A 19,849-nucleotide genomic window follows, 5' to 3' on the forward strand; every position below is an offset into this window, starting at 1 on the left:
TACAGCCAGTGGCCAAGACGGGCCAGTGGTAGTTCCTGGTTGCTGCATGGCTAACCTTTAGTACAAGGGTCCCTAAGCGACTGAGTTTTGTCTGTATAAGCGAAAGAATGAAGGATAAGCAAAATACGTTATGTGCCTACCGTCAGCAAATGCATCATTCTGTTTGAATATTGGGCCCATATATAGGAAAAGAAGAGTTTTTACCAAATGCTCATTGTGCAGTAAGGTTTCTTTCGTATTTACTGAGTTATTTATGGAAACTCTCTTTCTGGCCCTACCGTGGTCTGAAAAATTATGTGCTGAAGAACTAACATATAATTTAGATAATAATAGCTTACATCTTCTGGCGTATTGTGTCCTCATTTTCACATCGAGAACCCAGAAAGTATCCAACCATACCTTTACATTGTCACTATATAAGAGCTCAACTGGCATAAAGATTTCAGAATCAAATCCAACGAGCCTGAATCAAAACCATATACTTAATATATTAAGACCATGAATTATAACAGTATTACATTTCTAACCTTTATGCTTTGAGTCGGGGCTTAGATTATATATTAACAAGATACGCTAAATCATTAGTTCTGCAAATTGAAAGATTTTGACATTAGTTCTTAGGGTGAATTAGTATGAATTTTAATGGTAACTCTTTACTGTGTAATTTACTCATATACTTGATTGGGAGGGATGTGCATTTGTTGAAAACAAAGTGAAAAAAAGAAAAAAGGCTGTTTTAAGGGAAGCAAATTAAAACGTCCACATATTATTTTGTTCCGTTTTAATTTTGGGTGCCATTCAAATTTATCAGCCATTAAAATCATTGCATGCTTATTTTTCAGTTTATTTAGGGGGGGGGGGGGGTCTGACTTAAAGGTGTTCAGCCAAAATCCCGTACATGGTAGCTCCTCAGCCCAGCAAATACACCTAATGTCTGAACCTGCGGTTCCTCTCAGACTGAGCAGGATTACTATCACAAGGATAGCATGACACCAGTGGGGGATGGGGAAGGGAACAGGAGCAATATCTTGTAAGCAGGGTTCCAAGCAGCTAATATCCTAGCTTGTCTTAAAGAGAAACTTAAAAAAAAAAGAAAAAAAGCTGCTCATGGTTACCATTTCATAGTCAGTCACTAGTCAGGAAGTCAGAAAAAGGAAGTATTTTTTCACGGAGAAGAGTGGTGGATGCTTGGAATGCCCTCCCGCGGGAGGTGGTGGAGATGAAAACGGTAACGGAATTCAAAAATGCGTGGGATAAACATAAAGGAATCCTGTTCGGAAGGAAGGGATCCTCAGAAGCTTAGCCGAGATTGGGTGGCGGAGCCGGTGGTGGGAGGCGGGGCTGGTGGTTGCGAGGCGGGGCTGGTGCTGGGCAGACTTCTAAAAGGGCAGAAACAAATCAAGGTCAGGTATACACAAAAAGTAGCACATATGAGTTTATCTTGTTGGGCAGACTGGATGGACCGTGCAGGTCTTTTTCTGCCGTCATCTACTATGTTAATATGTTGTGTGATTATCTTTCAAGAGTGTAGACCTTTAACAAAAATCTTGTTTCTTCCAGAGTTTAGAAATTAAGGGGGCCTTTTACTAAGGCATGCTAGTGTTTTTAGCGTACGCTAAAGACGCCAACGTATTCCTATGGACGTGCTAAAAATGCCAGTGTGCGTAAGCAAAAGACCCCCTAAAAGCCCCATTTTACCAAGCTGCAGAAAAAGGGGGCCTGCGCTGGCTTTGACGCATGTTTTTTGACGTGCTCAGAGGCCCCCTTTTACTGCAGCGGGTAAAAGATAGGTCTTTCTTGTTTTAAAGACCTGGTTGTGCAGCAAGTGAAGCATTTGCTGTGCAGCCATTTTGTGGCGGGGTGGGGGGGAGCCCTTACCGCCACCCGTCACACTATCCAATTACTGCCGGTACACACCAGCGCTACAAAAGTAAATATATTTTTATAGCACCGGATATGATGGAGTACTGCTGCTTTGTAAAAGGGGTCCTGAATTAAAAAAAAAAATTCAAGAAAGGGTTCTCTGTTTGTCACAATATCGGTGCACCCCTCTCCTCCCAGATTCTGTAAAGGTCGCACAAAGAGATCCCAGTCAACGTTGCTGGCTGATCTGCAAGGCTTTGTTCTTTTTCTGTGAGTCTGACGTCCTGCAGGACGTCAGACTCACAGAAACAGAACGAAGCCTTGTGCTGGAAGAAGAGGACCTTGGCTGGCGGGGGATGGGGTCCCCCGCCAGCAAAGGTAGGTGGCGTTAGCGGTGGGGGAGGGTTGGCGGTGGGAGGGGTGGTCGAGAGGGTCGTCAGCAGGGGGGTCAAAGTTGGTGGTGGTGGCGGGTCAAAAATGGTGTGGGGGGGGGGGGGGTCGGTGACGCCGGGGAGGGGGCTACTCCTACTACTACTTAACATTTCTACAGCGCTACTAGGGTTACGCAGCGCTGTACAGATTAATAAAAAGGACAGTCCCTGTTCTAAGGAGCTTACAATCTAATGGCTAAAATGCTTCTAAAATAACCCCCTAATTCTACTGCTTTTTGGTGCAATTTTCGTGACACAGAACTTTAAGAGCGCTGTGTATTGACAGCATATTTAGTCAATAGGAGATCAATAAGCAGAGCGAGCCTGATACTCATCCAGCAGTGGGCAGCGCTTTTGCTATCCACGACTGACATTACACTTTGATTTTCAATGCTGGGCAGTTTCCAGTGACCTTAATTGAATATCCAGAGGTTTTTTTGGGGTTTTTTTACCACTAAAATGTTAACCTGTACTCGACGCTAACCAGTTAACATTTTATTTATTTATTTGTAGCATTTGTATCCCACATTTTCCCACCTATTTGCAGGCTCAATGTGGCTTACATTGTTCCGTATTGGTGATCACCAATTCCGGAACAGAGAAATGCATAGTTAAGATGGAGGTGACAGAGTGGATTAGATAGTAAAAGTGAAGAAAGTTCATTTTTGTAATAAGAAATAAAAGGTATGGGATTAAACTTCAATCGTGGTAGATTAGTTTGAACTATCAGAAAATAAAGGGTTACGTTTTGTGTAGTTCTGGTGTAAATTTTATTACTGGTATTCAGTGGTGTAGGTACGTGGGGGCCTGTGGCCCCGTAGATTTGGCCCTGGACTCCCCTGCCGATGACCCTCTTGACCCTCCCCTCCCGCCGCCAACCCTCCCCTGCCGTCACCATGGGCTACCTTTGCTGGCAGGGGACCCCAATCCCCGCCAGCTGAGGAGGTCCTCTTCTTCCCCCGAAGGCTTCGTTCTGTTTCTGACGTCTTGCCCCCTCACCTCGGGCTCTGGACCCCCTCCCGCTGAAGTCTAGCTACGTCCCTGCTGGTATTTAAGATGGATCTTTGTGGAATGCCTTTTTGAATAGGCTGGTTTTCAGTAATTTTTGGAAATTGTTTGTGTCATGTGTTGTTTTTATGGATTTTGGTAATTCATTCCATATTTGCGTACTTATATAGGAGAAACTGGAAGCATATGTTAATTTATATTTTAGGCCTTTGCAGCTGGGGTAGTGGAGATTCAGCAATGTACGTGATAATCTAGTAGAATTCCTGGTTGGTAGGTCTATAAGTTGAAAGCAGTTAAAGGCCTGCTCTTTATGCAGCTTATTTTAACCGATGAATATAGACAGTTAAGCACTGAATATCTGAGTCTAACTTGCTATGTTGTGCAATATAACCGGTTATATCCTGCTGAATATCTGTGGTTAAGTGCCAATATGCAATTTAACTAGTCACTGGTCAGGTCTGGCCGGATAAATAGCTTTCAATATTGGGGGGGATGTGTTTTCTGTAGATATTTGTCCATACTGCAGTTAAAGTGCCTTAAAAAAGAAAGGTAGAGAGATGGAAATGGAACTGTCATAATGCAGGAGTAGTGGAGGAGCGAACTGTGTAGAAGGCCCTAATAACACAAGAACATAAGCGTTGCCATACTGGGACAGACCGAAGTTCCATCAAGCCCAGCATCCTGCTTCCAGCAGTGGCCAATCCAGGTTACAAGTACCTGGCAAGATCCCAAAACAGTACAATACGTTTTAGGCTGCTTATCCTAGACTTAGATTGTGAGCCCTCCTGGGATAGAGAAATATCCAGTGTACCTGAATGTAACTCACCTTGAGCTACTACTGAAAAAGGTGTGAGCAAAATCTAAATAAATAAGCAGTGGATTTTTCCACAAGTCCATCATAATAATGACTTACGGACTTTTCTTTTAGGAAGTTATCCAAATCTTTTTTAAACCCTGCTAAGCTTACTGCTTTTACTACATTCGCTGGCAACAAATTCCAGAGCTTAATTGCATGTTGAGTGAAGAAATATTTTCTCCAATATGCTTGAAATTCTCTACTTTGTAGCTTCATTGTGTGCCCCCTAGTCCTAGTATTTTTGGAATGAGTAAACAAGCAATCTACTCGTTCCACTCCACTCAATATTTTATAGACCTCTATCATATCTGTCCTCAGCCGTCTTTTCTCTAAGCTGAAGAGCCCTAGCCGCTTTAGCCTTTCTTCATAGGGAAGTTGTCCCATCCCCTAGCTATAATTCGGGTTCCTCTTTCCCACATGCATGACTTTGCACTTGCTCACATTAAGCGTCATCTGCCATTTGGATGTCCAAGTCTCCCAGTCTCGTAAGGTCCTCTTGTAATTTTTCACAATCCTCTTGCGATTTAACAACTTTGAATAACTTTGTGTTGTCAGCATATTTAATTATGTCACTAGTTACTCCTATCTCTAGATCATTTATAAATATGTTAAAAAGCAGTGGTCCCAGCACAGACCCCTGTAGAACCCCACTATGTACCCTTCTCCATTGAGAATACTGTCCATTTAACCCTACTCTCTGTTTTCTTTTAACCAGTTTTAATCCACAATAGAACACTACCTCCTTTCTCATGACTCTCTAGTTTCCTCTGGAGTCTGTCATGAGGTACTTTGTCAAGTGCTCTGAACACACTGTGCCCAAAGCAGCCTGATAGAAAAGCAAATACAGGAATTAGCAAGAAATAATTCACCTCTATGTTGAGTTCGCACGTCACCAGTTGTCTGTGGATATAAAATATAAGACCTCCAAAGTGTGAAGGCATAATTTTACAACAAAAATAATAGGTTTGTCTGTTTTCTACTTGAATTGCATTATCAGTCAAATTTGCATTGCTTTATCAACCAAATTTGCTTTGTATCCTCTGAGTGTCTTCACAGAATTGACATCATTGTTTTCCCATAAATTAAAGCAATTACGACCATTAGTACCAGTAGAGTTAATTGGGAGTGTATACTTGAAATTCATTGCTGTTTTAGCTGCCACTTCACATCTTTCATCTGAAATAATCAGCATTATCTTTGTGAATTGCACTCAGTTAGCTGCTAGGTCCTCTGTTTCTGCAGCTATCCAAACCTGTATATAATAGTTGTCACATGTCTTCCATCCCCTGCGCACAGGAAAGGCCACAGAATTAAGCCAGTAATTCCTATTCCAGACAGTGAAGGAAGCAGTAACACAAGGCACCACCATGGAACAAAGGCCACCAGCTACAGAAATTATTATTATTTTTTTTAATTATTATTTTTTATTATTTTTTGCTTAATTGATTTTTTTTTATGTTGCTGCTTCACAACCAGGCCTTTTTCTATCTGTGACCTTTCACAAGAACCACAACAGTGAGGGCTCCGTTTACTCAGCTGTGCTAGAGGCTGTAAAGGGGTCCGCTTCCTCCACTCTGGGTTGGGGCCGGCAGCCCTGTTAGGCTTCCAGGTTTCCAGCAAAGAACCAGACTGCCATATGGACTTAAGACCAAAGTGCTTTGGTCTCAATTCAGTTCCACTCTCAAAATTGAAATTCACAAACAGGGTTCAGGCTGGGTTCCAAACTCCAGCCAACATTCAGTTCCTTAACAGTTCAGGCCCACTTCCTTTGCACTACCTTCCCCTCTCCCTCAGAAGGGCTCAGTCAAAAGTTCAGCCTGCTGTTCTATACATCCCAATAATTCAACCCTTTCACGAACTGTCTCTTCAAAGGAAACCACTACTTAATGCCCCTGTCCTTTTCACAGCACCCAGGAGGACCCTGTACCAAACAGGGCTGGCAGCTTTCCTCCTACCTCACAGCACCACACCCCTGTGGCCTCTCACACTGCCTTCATGTATTGGACAGGGCTACATTTGTATTCTCCCACTCCATGGCAGCTTACTCTCCCCCCCCCCCCCCCCCCCCCCCCCCCCCGGGAAGCTCCAGTGGCAGGCCCTTTCCGTCCTCCACCTACTACATGGCAGCTTCTCTCTCAATCAGTTTCCTATCCCTCCAGGTGGCTGGGAGCCACCCAGAAATCTCTCCCCACCCCCCTCACAGCTAGAGGGAATTATATACCGGCGATGCAGCTAAGGGACTGAGCTTCACCTCCCCTTCTCCCTGTAGTGGGGAAGGGAGTAACTGGCTCTCCTAGCACTGAGCCACTGCTCCCCCTGCTGGGGTTGGAAATCTATTCCACCCTTTTGGGGCTACCCTCCTCTCTCCCGCTTGCAAGGGCTTCTGGGAACCGTAGTTCAGGGATTAGCTGCTTCTCTGTGGGGCCCCTAGTGCTAGCTTTGTCACAAGGTGCATTAGTGCTTTTAGTGCACGCTAACTATGTAGGCGCCCGCAATATTCGTATGGGCGCCTACACAATTAGCACACACTAATTTTGTGCACGCGCTAAAAATGCTAGAGCACCTTAGTAAACAGGTCCCTGAGATTGGAACTCAGTGTGTTATATAAATGAGAAGATTTTTTGTTTGCTGAAGGTCCAATTTCAACATTACCCCTATACTGTAACTTAGGGGCAGTTATTAAGGTATGTTATTGCCCCTAATATACATTATTTGTCCTTCAACACATTAAAGCTCTGTTATATAAGCATAACAAAACAACACAAAGAGGGTGCAAAGCACAGAACACAATCCAAAGCACAAAAAGTACCAAGAGCCTTCAAAAATAGAACAAATCCTTTTATTCCACAGCATAGATCAATCTCGTACATCAATGACCCGGCATGGGTCGTGTTTCGGTGCACAGCGCCTGCGTCAGGGTTTGTTTGACATCAAAAGTCCAATGTGAAATAAGAAATTAAAACTAAAAACCAGTGGCGTTCCTAGGGTGGCTGACACCCGGGGTGGATCACCAATGCGCCCCCCCCAGGGTGCAGCGTGACCCCCCCACCCCCGGCGAAAGGACACCCCCCCCGGGTGCATTTTTACCTGCTGGGGGGGGGGGGGGTGCCGTGCGCCTGTCGGCTTCGCTCGTTCCGTGCTCCCTCTGCTCCGGAACAGGAAGTAACCTGTTCCGGGGCAGAGGGAGCACGGAACAAGCGGAGCCGACAGACGCGCGACACCCCCCAGCGGCGTGCACCCAGGGCGGACCGTCCCCACCTTTCCCCCCCTTGGTACGCCACTGGTCAGAACTAGATTTAATGGAAACCTGGGCCATTTCAGATTAAATCTTAATAGAGAAAAAACTAAGTTCCTAATAATAACAAACCCTTATCATCCGTACAAACCCCAAACTTTGTTATTGGTAGCATAACTTACCCATTAGAGTCCACTATGAAAATCCTTGGCGTAATAATTGACCGGCAGTTATTGCTTGAACCACAGGAATCCAATGTAGTATCCAGTGCCTTTGGGGTTGACACTGTGGCCACCTGGAGGGTCTGTCCCCAGCACTGCTCAGGCCCACCTGCACCTGGGCACGTGCTCTACACTGGCATACTCTTCCACGCCTCTGGGCGAGTCTCCCACCTGCAAGTTATTCCCCAGTGATTTCTAGGACACTAGAGCCACACCCCCAGGGGTATCACAGTTCCTAGAAAGCACTCACAGACCCAAACCACAAACCACCAGGATTCTTAGTCAGTCCAAGACATCATAGCTAATAAACTAACGGCTTTATTATCACGGAAATAGAACAGTGAATAATATAAAACAGATGGAAAAACAATAAACAATAGCAGGTAACTGAATAAGGATCAATATTAAAGCTATCTAAAAACTTTTTTACTACCTGGGGAGTTTCAGGAAAATAGCTGCTCAGAATTCTTGATCAGGGCCTCAGGGCAGAGATGTTTACCCTCTGCATTCCCTATCTGAGGCTGGGGGAAATCCAGTATCTCCTGACTAGATTTGAACTCCAGGGCCAATAAGAGCTCAGATCAACAACTTCGAAAGGCTGAAGGTTGCCTTTGCACAGGGTTTAAACTGAAAAGAAAACAGGCTTTTTCTGCAACAGCTTTAAAACAGAAAACAAATGCCACCTGCTGGCCAAACAAAAGAAAAACACTGCATGAAAATATTATTACAATTCACAGGCTTGAAAACCCCCTGTTTCACTATAGCTTCCAATAAATGCACGCATCACTTTTAAATTATGTGTATTCACCTATCAAATAATATATTTTTATTTATTTTTGTTACATTTGTACCCCGTGCTTTCCCACTCATGGCAGGCTCAATGCGGCTTACATGGGGCAATGGAGGGTTAAGTGACTTGCCCAGAGTCACAAGGAGCTGCCTGTGCTCAGTTTCTCAGTTCCCCAGGATCAAAGTCCACCACCCTAACCACTAGGCCACTCCTCCACTGTTGCTACTATTTGAGATTCTACATGGAAAGTTGCTATTCCACTAGCTACATTCCATGCCAGTCGGCCCTTGCAGATCACCAATGTGGCCGCACACAGGCTTCTGCGAGCCTGACATCCTGCACGTACATGCAGGACATCAGACTCACAGAAACAGAAGCCTGCACAGCCTTCTACATGGAATGTTGCTAGTGGAATAGCAACATTCCATGTAGAATCTCCAACAGTAGCAACATTCCATGTAGAATCTCCAATAGTATCTATTTTATTTTTGTTACATTTGTACCCCGCGCTTTCCCACTCATGGCAGGCTCAATGCGGCTTACATGGGGCAATGGAGGGTTAAGTGACTTGCCCAGAGTCACAAGGAGCTGCCTGTGCTCAGTTTCTCAGTTCCCCAGGATCAAAGTCCACCACCCTAACCACTAGGCCACTCCTCCACTGTTGCTACTATTTGAGATTCTACATGGAAAGTTGCTATTCCACTAGCTACATTCCATGCCAGTCGGCCCTTGCAGATCACCAATGTGGCCGCACACAGGCTTCTGCGAGCCTGACATCCTGCACGTACATGCAGGACATCAGACTCACAGAAACAGAAGCCTGCACAGCCTTCTACATGGAATGTTGCTAGTGGAATAGCAACATTCCATGTAGAATCTCCAACAGTAGCAACATTCCATGTAGAATCTCCAATAGTATCTATTTTATTTTTGTTACATTTGTACCCCGCGCTTTCCCACTCATGGCAGGCTCAATGCGGCTTACATGGGGCAATGGAGGGTTAAGTGACTTGCCCAGAGTCACAAGGAGCTGCCTGTGCTCAGTTTCTCAGTTCCCCAGGATCAAAGTCCACCACCCTAACCACTAGGCCACTCCTCCACTGTTGCTACTATTTGAGATTCTACATGGAAAGTTGCTATTCCACTAGCTACATTCCATGCCAGTCGGCCCTTGCAGATCACCAATGTGGCCGCACACAGGCTTCTGCGAGCCTGACATCCTGCACGTACATGCAGGACATCAGACTCACAGAAACAGAAGCCTGCACAGCCTTCTACATGGAATGTTGCTAGTGGAATAGCAACATTCCATGTAGAATCTCCAACAGTAGCAACATTCCATGTAGAATCTCCAATAGTATCTATTTTATTTTTGTTACATTTGTACCCCGCGCTTTCCCACTCATGGCAGGCTCAATGCGGCTTACACGGGGCAATGGAGGGTTAAGTGACTTGCCCAGAGTCACAAGGAGCTGCCTGTGCCTGAAGTGGGAATCGAACTCAGTTCCTCAGTTCCCCAGGACCAAAGTCCACCTCCCTAACCACTAGGCTACTCCTCCATATATGCCATATATGGCATATCTCCTGCCTGATTAAATCAATTTTAATATTGGGCAGGCTCAGTATTATGTAGATCAAATAATGCAGTTCACAGTGAACATCCCAAACCACATTATTCCTGGGGGAAAAAAAACACCAGCAAAAATCCATGGCTCAATGCTCCCAAGCCATTTCCTAAAGGGGCCAGGCTGAAGTATTTCCACCAGAAGCCCCCCATTTGCTCCCTCTCCCCCTTTGGCCCCCAACTCTTATTCCCCAATCCCCACTGAATGCTACCCCTCCAATTTGTAGACCCCTCCCCCAGGCCTGCCTAGAACTGGAAGAGACAGGAACAACAGGGGATTACTCCTTCTTGATCCCAATATACCCACTGGGATTTGTCAGGTAGGCCTGGGAGGGGGAACCTATGGGGAAAAGAGGACATTCAGGGTTCGTCTGAATTGGGGGGGGCATTGAGGGGTGTCTGAGTTGGGGAACATGGGGGGTTACAAAAGGTGGGTGTGCATGGGGGGGTGTTTCAGGGTGAAACAGAAATACTTCATCCCTGTCCTTTTAAGTAGAGAGGTATGGTAGCCATGTTAGTCCACTCTTAAAGGTTATCAATAGAAATCAAACAAAATAAAACATGGAAAAGAAAATAAGATGATATCTTTTTTATTGGACATAACTTAATACATTTCTTGATTAGCTTTCGAAGGTTGCCCTTCTTCGTCAGATCGGAAATAAGCAAATGCGGTAGCAGATAGTATATATAAGAGAAACATCAAAGCATTACTTTGACAGTCTGACTGGGTGGGAGGATGGGGGTATGCATGGGGACATCAAAGCATTTCATTGATATTCTAACAGAATGGGGTGTTGGTAGGTGAGAGGAGGTTAATAAACAGAGAAATACAGCTTTATGGTTTATAATGGGTTAGAAAACCCAGATCCTTATTAAGTCTGTTTGTTGGGTGTCAAAATATTCAATCATTCTTATTTCAAAGTCTTACGTTCCTGTATTGTTTTAAAATTACCTTTTAGTATTCTTACTATGAAATCACTGGTGCAGTGTTCTGGTCTTGTGAAGTGTTGGCCCACAGGGGTGGGGGCTATTTCTTAAAAGCTGTCCTTTTAAGAAATAGCCTGGGAGCATCAGTCCCCTGCTTTGTGGCCTGGTGCTCCTGGCATGGAAAAATAGTTGCTGTTTGTGAGAGTGACAGACGGATTAGTCACTCCTGTGGAAACTTAAGGTGCGGTAAAAACTCAACATTTCTACATGTTAATTATTACCCCCCCCCCCCCCCCAAAAAAAAAAAACAAACTATTATTCTTAAACATTTTCTTATTCATAATAGTCTGATAATTCAGACTTTTAAGATCTACTAAGATTTCCTTTTTTTAAGTTTCGCTTTTCGAGTGTGGCATACATTCATGCTGCAGTTAGTGGAGGAAAGCTAATTCTTGAGAAATGTTTCATCTGTTCACCATCAAAATGTGCTTTCTTTTAATGAGAGAACTGGGAAGAAGGGGATTTTGTTTGAAAAATTAACAAATCAATGGTTAACAAGCCAATGGGGACTAAAGTATGAATTGATTTTCTCCGTCCGTTCAAATAATTTCACTTGCAGATGAAACCTATAGAAATTCTTCAGAAACCAAATTGCAAAGCCAAGCTGGAGCTTTCTAGAAACAAAACAAAAAAAATTGCTTACATTGCATAAAAGACTTTTTTCCCTTCCTGGCCCTGCTATGTATCTTGGTAATGGACTAATTCAATTCCATGATCTCTTTTTCCTAAACAGCTGCAAGTTGAGACCTCTGATGCTAACGGCAAAACTATTGAAGGCCCTGAGACCCTAGAAATCATCGTTATTGATCAAAATGACAACCGACCTATCTTCAGGGAAGGACCATACATTGGCCAAGTATGGGAAGGTTCTCCGACAGGTAAGTCAAATTCCATGTGTAATATTACTCTATGTCTAACATTTATTATATGGAGGGGTATTTGTGACAGGTGGTTTTTATAAAGACATATGTGTCTTTTTAAAATTTTCCCCACAAATTCTACTGAAATGGATAAAATGCAGTCATGTAAATTTGCACCAGCTCAGGAGCAGGTGCAGGACGTCAAACTCAGAAACAAAACGAGGGAAGAAGACTTCGGCTGGCGGGGGTTGGGGTCCCCCGCCAGCAAAGGTAGCACACGGCGACAGCGGGTTGACGGCGGGAGGGGGGATTGAGAGGGTCGACGGCAGGGGGATCCAGGGCCAAATCTATGGGGGCCCAGGCCCCCTTGGCTCCATAGTAGCTATGCCCGTGATTTACACACACCATTTTACAGAGTACACATAGAAATTTGCGCACATAAATTCTAATTAGTGTCGATAATTGCTTGTTACTGCCCAATTATTGGCACTGATCAGTTTGTTAATCAATTAAGTTGAGCACACGATTTGGCCATACTGCCAAATTTGTGTTTGCAACTTTAACCAGCATATATAGAATTCCCCCTATGCCGTATAAAGTATGGGGCAAATGAACTTTGTTATGGTGTAATTTGTTGTCTGAAAGTGTGAATGGTGTGCAAAGAGAAACATGTTCTAGAAGTAGCCTACAGGGGGAGCTGTTTTGTTTCGGCAAGTCATACTTCACAGTGTAATGCTTCTTCGCTTTCTTTTACCATGGCATAATCTCGTTCTGAGGAGGTTCTAGAGTCGGACGTTCTCTCAATCTCCATACCGAGTTTTTGGTGGTAGCTGGCCCGCGCTTGTGGAATACCCTTCCTGTGCCTATGCACCAGGCTTCTTCAGTGTCTCAGTTTAAGAAACAGTTAAAGACCTGGTTGTTTTGTAAAGCGTTTTCTTGAGGAGAAGGTTCTCAGGTTTTGCAGGATATTGGGTAACTGTATGTTTGATTGCTGTGTTTTTTTGTAACGTTTTATATGTTATTTTATGAGTGTTTTATTGTACCCTGCTTAGATGTTTGGATAGGTGGATTGTAAATGTATTAAATAAATGAATCCCTGTTTACAAAAAATATATGGGAAGAGAACTAGTGTTCAGCTGGATATGAAAAGTTTCTTTTCTAATACTAAGTCTTGGAGCTTTGTTTACGAACGTGTGTTAACCAGCTAATGTAAGTTAATACAATTTAATGTATGTTAAAACAAATGTGTTTATTCTTAATAGGACCTATTTACTAACTACGTAGTTGACTCAAATTGACTCACTTTGAAGTGTGTTAATCCATATTAATAAATGAGGTCCTTGGTTTGGGAAGATCCAATTACATATGGGTCAATATTCAAAAGCACTTATCCGGATCACAGTACATTCTATCTGGAGAAAGTGCTGCTGACCAGATAATGCACCTGAATATCCTTACAGAGCGCCTTGACATTATGCGGACAGTGCCGGGATGGATGGTGGCAGAGCCAGACCAGACCCCTAACTTTTCTGGATAGTGGCGATGTTCAGTCCTATTTGGATAACTTATCCAGAGAAAGTAGGATAGCCTTTCATCTGTTCTGTTCTCTGGATAGTTACAATTTCCAGTACTGATCAGGGTCTCTGAATATTCAGCACTGATCACCATCCGGGTACTGTTGATGAATATCCGGATATTTTTTGACTGCCAAAGCTAGGTTCCCTTTTACTAAGCAGTGCTAAAAAGTGGCCAGCGCTGTCCCCAGTGCGGGTCTTTCTCACACACTGAGACCACTTTTAGCATGGCAGTAAAATGGCCCCATTTTTCATTTTTTCCTATTAATGGCCACACGCTAATTTCCCCATTAGCGTTTGGCCATTATCACCACCTATTTTTTAGGTGGTAAGGGCTCACGTTACGCTAACCAATTAGCGGAGAACATGCCTACTCTCTGCCCCAGACATGTCCCCAGTGCTAGAAAAGAAATTCTATTTTTTAGCATGTGCTAAATGCCAATCCCAAAACTACCATGGGATGCCTGAGCGTGCCCTGCAGTAGTGCTTTTTACCCTGCGGTAGATACGTGTTACTACCGCAGCTTATTAAAAGGACTCCTAGTGTTTTAAAAATATTTTTTTAAATGCTGAATATGGTGGCTGAATATTGACCCAATAGTTTTGTTTTTTTTTTTTAATTTGGGAAACTAGAATTCTGGAGTCTAATTAGTTAATAGTTTATAGCAAATTATCCAAAAGGCGTGCGTTGCTAAGTTTTGTTTCCATTGACATGGAGGGAGCAATTTTAAAACGGTTTGCCATGGCATATTGCAAAATGAAGTTTCCTGTGGTGATATCCCTATGAAAATTGCATGTAAAAATCATCACGTGTACTCCTAATTGTGCTGCTCAAATAGAACCACAGAAAAGCATATACATTTGAAAACTGTATACATGGAGACAGTATTACTCCCTGTTAGACTATCAGGCTCATTTTCGAAAGAGAAGGACGCCCATCTTTCGACACAAATCGGAAGATGGGCGTTCTTCTCACAGGGTCGCCCAAATCGGTATAATTGAAAGCCGATTTTGGGCGCCCCAACTGCTTTCCGTCGCGGGGAAGATCAAAGTTTACGGGGGGGGGGGGGGGGGGGTGTTGGAGGTGTAGTGAAGGCGGGAATTGGGCGTGCCTAACACATGGACATCCTCGACCCATAATGGAAAAAAAAGGGCATCCCTTACGACCAAGGCACAAAAAGGTGCCCGAACTGACCAGATGACCAACGGAGTGAATTAGGGATGACCTCCCCTTACTCCCCCAGTGGTCACACCCTCCCACCCTAAAAAACATCTTTAAAAATATTTTTTGCCAGCCTCAAATGTCATACTCAGATTCATCATAGCAGTATGCAGGTCCCTGGAGCAGTTTTAGTGGGTGCAGTGCACTTCAGGCAGGCAGACCCAGGCCCATCCCCCCTACCTGTTACACTTGTGGTGGTAAATGTGAGCCTTCCAAAACCCACCACAAACCCACTGTACCCACATCTAGGTGCCCTCCCTTCACCCGTAAGGGCTATGGTAGTGGTGTACAGTTGTGGGTAGTGGGTTTTGGGGGGATTTGGAGGGCTCAGCACACAAGGTAAGGGAGCTATATACCTGGGAGCAATTTATGAAATCCACTTCAGTGCCCCCTAGGGTACCCGGTTGGTGTCCTGGCATGTCAGGGGGACCAGTGCACTACGAATGCTGGCTACTCCCACATCCAAAGGTCTTGAATTTGGTTGTTTCTGAGATGGGCGTCCTTGGTTTCCTTTATCGCTGAAAATCAGAAACAACCAAGTCTAGGGACGACCATCTCTAAGGACGACCTAAATTTCATGATTTGGGCGTCCCCGACTGTATTATCGAAACGAAAGATGGACGTGCATCTTGTTTCGATAATACGGGTTTCCTCGCTCCTCCACCGGGAAGTTTTGCGAGGATGTCCTCAGCAAAACTTGGGCGTCCCTTTCCATTATGCCCCTCCATGGATATGCTCATCAATGTCGCTTTTTTACTTAGCTCAAAATATATTGATTGCAAATATCTGTGTTTTTAGCAGGTAGAGAACCTTTGAAAACTGAGCTGAAATGGGGTGGGGGGGGGGGGGGGAGGGAATGAATAAATTCAGCCCAAATTATTCACTGAACTGAAATTCACTATGTATTCATTGAACTTAAATTCACTGTCCCAAGGGAGATGGGAAAACTACTAAATCAAAAACATATGTGTTCATTATTCACCAAATAGCATGAGGAATTTATATACTGGGATTTATGTGCAATTAAGCTTGGTAGAAAAATGAAATATATAAAATTAAGCATCAGGTATAGTTTTATTTTTTTAATTACATATTTGGCCAACAAACCCAATTTCTTGCAGTTTCTCTGAACTAATAGATAACGGCATTTTTATGTTACTTCATTTATTACAATTATTCATTGTGCCCCAGTGGCAAAAATGGCCTTAGTGCATGGGAATGACCAGTGTGTTTTTTCTAGCGAAAAAGGTGCCGGTACTCAAATGCTAGGCCACCCTTCAGGGGTGGGGTGATCACAGAGGGACCCACCCCACAATAGCCAGGCCCCCTGCAACCAGTCACAGAATCTATGACAAGGCAGAATTGGTGTGTAGAGCCTGAGCTTTTTCATTAAAACTTGGGTTCCATGTGTCAATTTTAGCAGACAATGGAAAAGGTGCCGGTACTCAAATGCCAGGTCACCCTCTTCAGGGGTAGAGTGATCACTGAGGGACCCACCCCACAATAGCCAGGCCCCCTGCAACCAGTCACAGAATCTATGACAAGGCAGAATTGGTGTGTAGAGCCTGAGCTTTTTCATTAAAACTTGGGTTCCATGTGTCAATTTTAGCAGACAATGGAAAAGGTGCCGGTATTCAAATGCCAGGTCACCCTCTTCAGGGGTAGAGTGATCACTGAGGGACCCACCCCACAATAGCCAGGCCCCCTGCAACCAGTCACAGAATCTATGACAAGGCAGAATTGGTGTGTAGAGCCTGAGCTTTTTCATTAAAACTTGGGGACTGTGGTCGATTTTACCAGACAATGGAAAAGGTGCCAGTAGTCAAATGGTAGGTCACCCTCTTCAGGGGTGGGGTGATCACTGAGGGACCCACCCCACAATAGCCAGGTCCCCTGCAACCAGTCACAGAATCTATGACAAGGCAGAATTGGTGTGTAGAGCCTGAGCTCTTTCATTAGAACTTAGGGGTCCATGGGTCAATTTTAGCAGACAATGGAAAAGGTGCCAGTACTCAGTACCTCCAAGTACCCTCTCAAAAAAAGCCCTGGGAATGACCTATGTAAGGGCAACTAAGGCCACTTTTTTTTTCTGCTGTTTGGTAAAAGGGACCCTTAGTTCCTGCTTCCTGATTGGCCCAGCAGGTTTGAGCATTTCTGCCTCCTCCCCTCCCCAGGGCTTGTTTCCTTTTGTTTTCAGTGTTCTCCTGAGACTTGAATCCTAGAAAGGGGGTTCTGCTCCCTCAGTCTGTCTCTCGCCTGCTCCTGTGTGTCGGGACCCGGGTGATTGCGTTAATGTGATAACCCAGGTCCTTGCACACAGGAGCAAGAGAGTGACAGAGCGAGGGAGGAGCAGACGCAGGAAGGTAAAGGGGACAAGCGGCAGTGGCCCAAGTCGGGGGGGGGGGGGGGTGGCAGCATCGGCCCAGGTGTGGGGGGAGGAGTGGAGATGTTGTTGGGGGGCGCCCTGGGGGCTGTTTTTAGGGGCCAAAGGAGAGGAAAACGAAACCTTTTTTAAAGTGGGTCCTGGCCCGATATTCAGCCGAGGCCCCATAACTTTCTTATGTGGGCTTGGCTGAATATAGGCCAGGCCCGCGTAAGCTCCTGCAGCCTATGCAGCCAAAATTATCCACCAGTGTTCAGTGCCGGTGCCTGGACATGACCCAGTACTAAATATCAGAGGATAATTTAACCGGCGATGCTAAGCATTTAGAAAAATGCTGCCCGCCGCCAGCTGAATATTGGCGGGGGGGGGGGGGGGGGGGGGGGGGCGGGGATAATAACTAAAACTCAATATAAATGAATATGGTCCAATTGAGTTGAGTCAATAAAAGAGAGAGTATGGCTTATCCAGCTGGTGGAGAACCTAAAACTTCACCATGCCTGACCACTACTACTACTACTACTTAACATTTCTAGAGCGCTACTAGGGTTACACAGCTCTGTACAAATTAATAACCAAGGACGGTCCCTGCTCAGAAGAGCTTGACCTTTAGTCACCATGTATATGGCACCTGCCTTCAGAAGCAGAGCAGGAAGAGTTTCTGTCCTTGCTGCTACTTCATGTAGTAGGTTGAGTGGAGGGGGCTGACGGAGCCATTGATGATACTGTCCTCACCCTCCTGCTGCCGCCACCTCCTTTCCTTACAGCAGTTTGCATGGGGAGCAGGAGGATCCATGGGGGTCTACACTGTCCCATAACTGCTACTCTCCTCCCGGAGATGTGGGGGGGTTAGAGAAGGTGATGGAGATAGTGTTTGAAGGAACACATACTGTTGTGCAATATTTCAAGCCGTCACTTTTTAAACTTGCTTTTTATTTATTTATTTGTTACATTTGTATCCCACATTTCCCCACCTATTTGCAGGCTCAATGTGGCTTACAATAGTGCAGTAGAGGCGATCGCCAATACTGGTAGGGACAATACAAAGTGAGGTTATGGGAATGGGTCCCATTTTTCATGGTTTTTGTAGTAGCTTGGAGCACTTTTTATCAGTTGTTATGCACAAACATAGATTAACCTGTGGCAAGTCTTTCCCGGTGTCTAAGGGGCCCTTTTACTAAGCCACGTAGGTGCCTAGGTGCGCCAGATTGGAGTTACCACCCGGTTACTGCGTGGCCCTTGCGGTAATTTTAGTTTTGGCACACGTCCACTACGCGCGTCTGAAAAATATTTTTTTATTCTCTGACGCGTGGCAGGTACGCACCTCAAGTGGAATTTTGACACAGGTAGACCATTACCACCCAGTTACCGTGTAAGACCTTACCGCTAGGTCGATGGCTGGCGGTAAGGTCTCAGACCCAAAATGGACGCGTGGCAGTTTTCATTTTGCCGCACATCCATTTTCAGCAAAAACTTTAAAAAATCCATTTTTTTGTAGGTGCACTAAAAAACAATTTTGTGCGAGCCCAAAACATGCGTCTACGCTACCTCAGGCCGTTTTTCAGCGCACCTTAATAAACGCAGTGGCTTAGCAAGGGTGGGGCGGTGGGGACGGTCCGCCCCGGGTGTCAACGGATGGGGGGGGTGCTCCGTCCACCCCCCCCAGCGCAGTGCCTCTCACTCCCCCGACAGTCCCCACCTGCCTACCAGCTGAGCTCCGGCTGGCACCTCCAATCTGCAGCGCTGCTAACTTTAAATGAAGAAAACCGTCTCGTCATTGGCCCTTCACTCACTGAGTCCCGCCCTCGAGGAAATAGGAAGTTATATCAGAGGGCGGGACTCAGTAGTGAAGGGCCAACGACGAGACTGTTTTCTTCATTTAAAGTCAGCAGCGCTGCAGATTGGAGGTGCCGGCCGGAGCTCAGCTGGTAGGCAGGTGGGGACTGTCAGGGGGAGTGAGAGGCGCTGTGCCGGGGGGTTAGGGTCCACATCAGGGGGGGTGCCGACGCCAGGGGGGGTGCCGTTCCACGCCGGGGGGGGGGGGCCGTGTTGCACTGCACCCGGGGGGAGGGTGCGTGCAGCGGCGATCCGCCCCGGGTGTCAGCCAAGCACGGAACGCTACTGAGTAAACGGACCCCTAAGTGATTTCTGACATCACAGAAAACACATAAACACACAAAAAAAAGAACTGATGGCATATCTGGTAATTTTATTCATGAACTGTGCCTCTCTGTGTATGTCTGTCATCCTCTAAGGCACACAGGAGTCCACCATCTGCATTCCTACCAACTGCATTGCAGTTTCAATTGCAAGAGGCAGGAAAGTTATTGGGGACTCACAGGAAACCTGCCTGCCAGTGGTGACTGAAGCTATGATATTGCTACACCCCCGTGATATGCATGCAGGTGGCAGGCTCCTAAACCCCTTAGCAGAAGTGTAGCCATAGAAGTAACATATTTGCAAATGTAGGAATTCCTTGGGCTTGGACTGAGTAAAAACCACCTCTCTATAATGTAAATTACCATTTGTTTTAAGGAAGAATGGAAGGGGTCTCTTCTTCATCAATTTGCAATGCAGTCTTCCTGCTTCTTAAGGCTTGGATGAATCTGTTTGTCATTTGGGTTTTATTTTATTTTTGTTACATTTGTACCCTGCGCTTTCCCACTCATGGCAGGCTCAATGCGGCTTACATGGGGCAATGGAGGGTTAAGTGACTTGCCCAGAGTCACAAAGAGCTGCCTGTGCCTGAAGTGGGAATCAAACTCAGTTCCTCAGGACCAAAGTCCACCACCCTAACCA

At 45.3% G+C, this 19,849-nt stretch overlaps 1 protein-coding gene across 1 annotated transcript in view; it reads left to right on the forward strand.

The window, feature by feature from the left end:
• LOC115471367 (cadherin-13-like) overlaps positions 1 to 19,849 on the forward strand; it is a 1,126,129-nt gene that overhangs the window by 487,474 nt on the left and 618,806 nt on the right. The window contains exon 6 of the mRNA XM_030205064.1: positions 11,749 to 11,893. Coding sequence (XP_030060924.1) covers positions 11,749 to 11,893 — 145 coding nt within the window. The remainder of the gene's footprint in view (positions 1 to 11,748; positions 11,894 to 19,849) is intronic.

Source organism: Microcaecilia unicolor, chromosome 5, assembly GCF_901765095.1.
Source record: "Microcaecilia unicolor chromosome 5, aMicUni1.1, whole genome shotgun sequence".
Taxonomy (NCBI): Eukaryota; Metazoa; Chordata; class Amphibia; order Gymnophiona; family Siphonopidae; genus Microcaecilia; species Microcaecilia unicolor.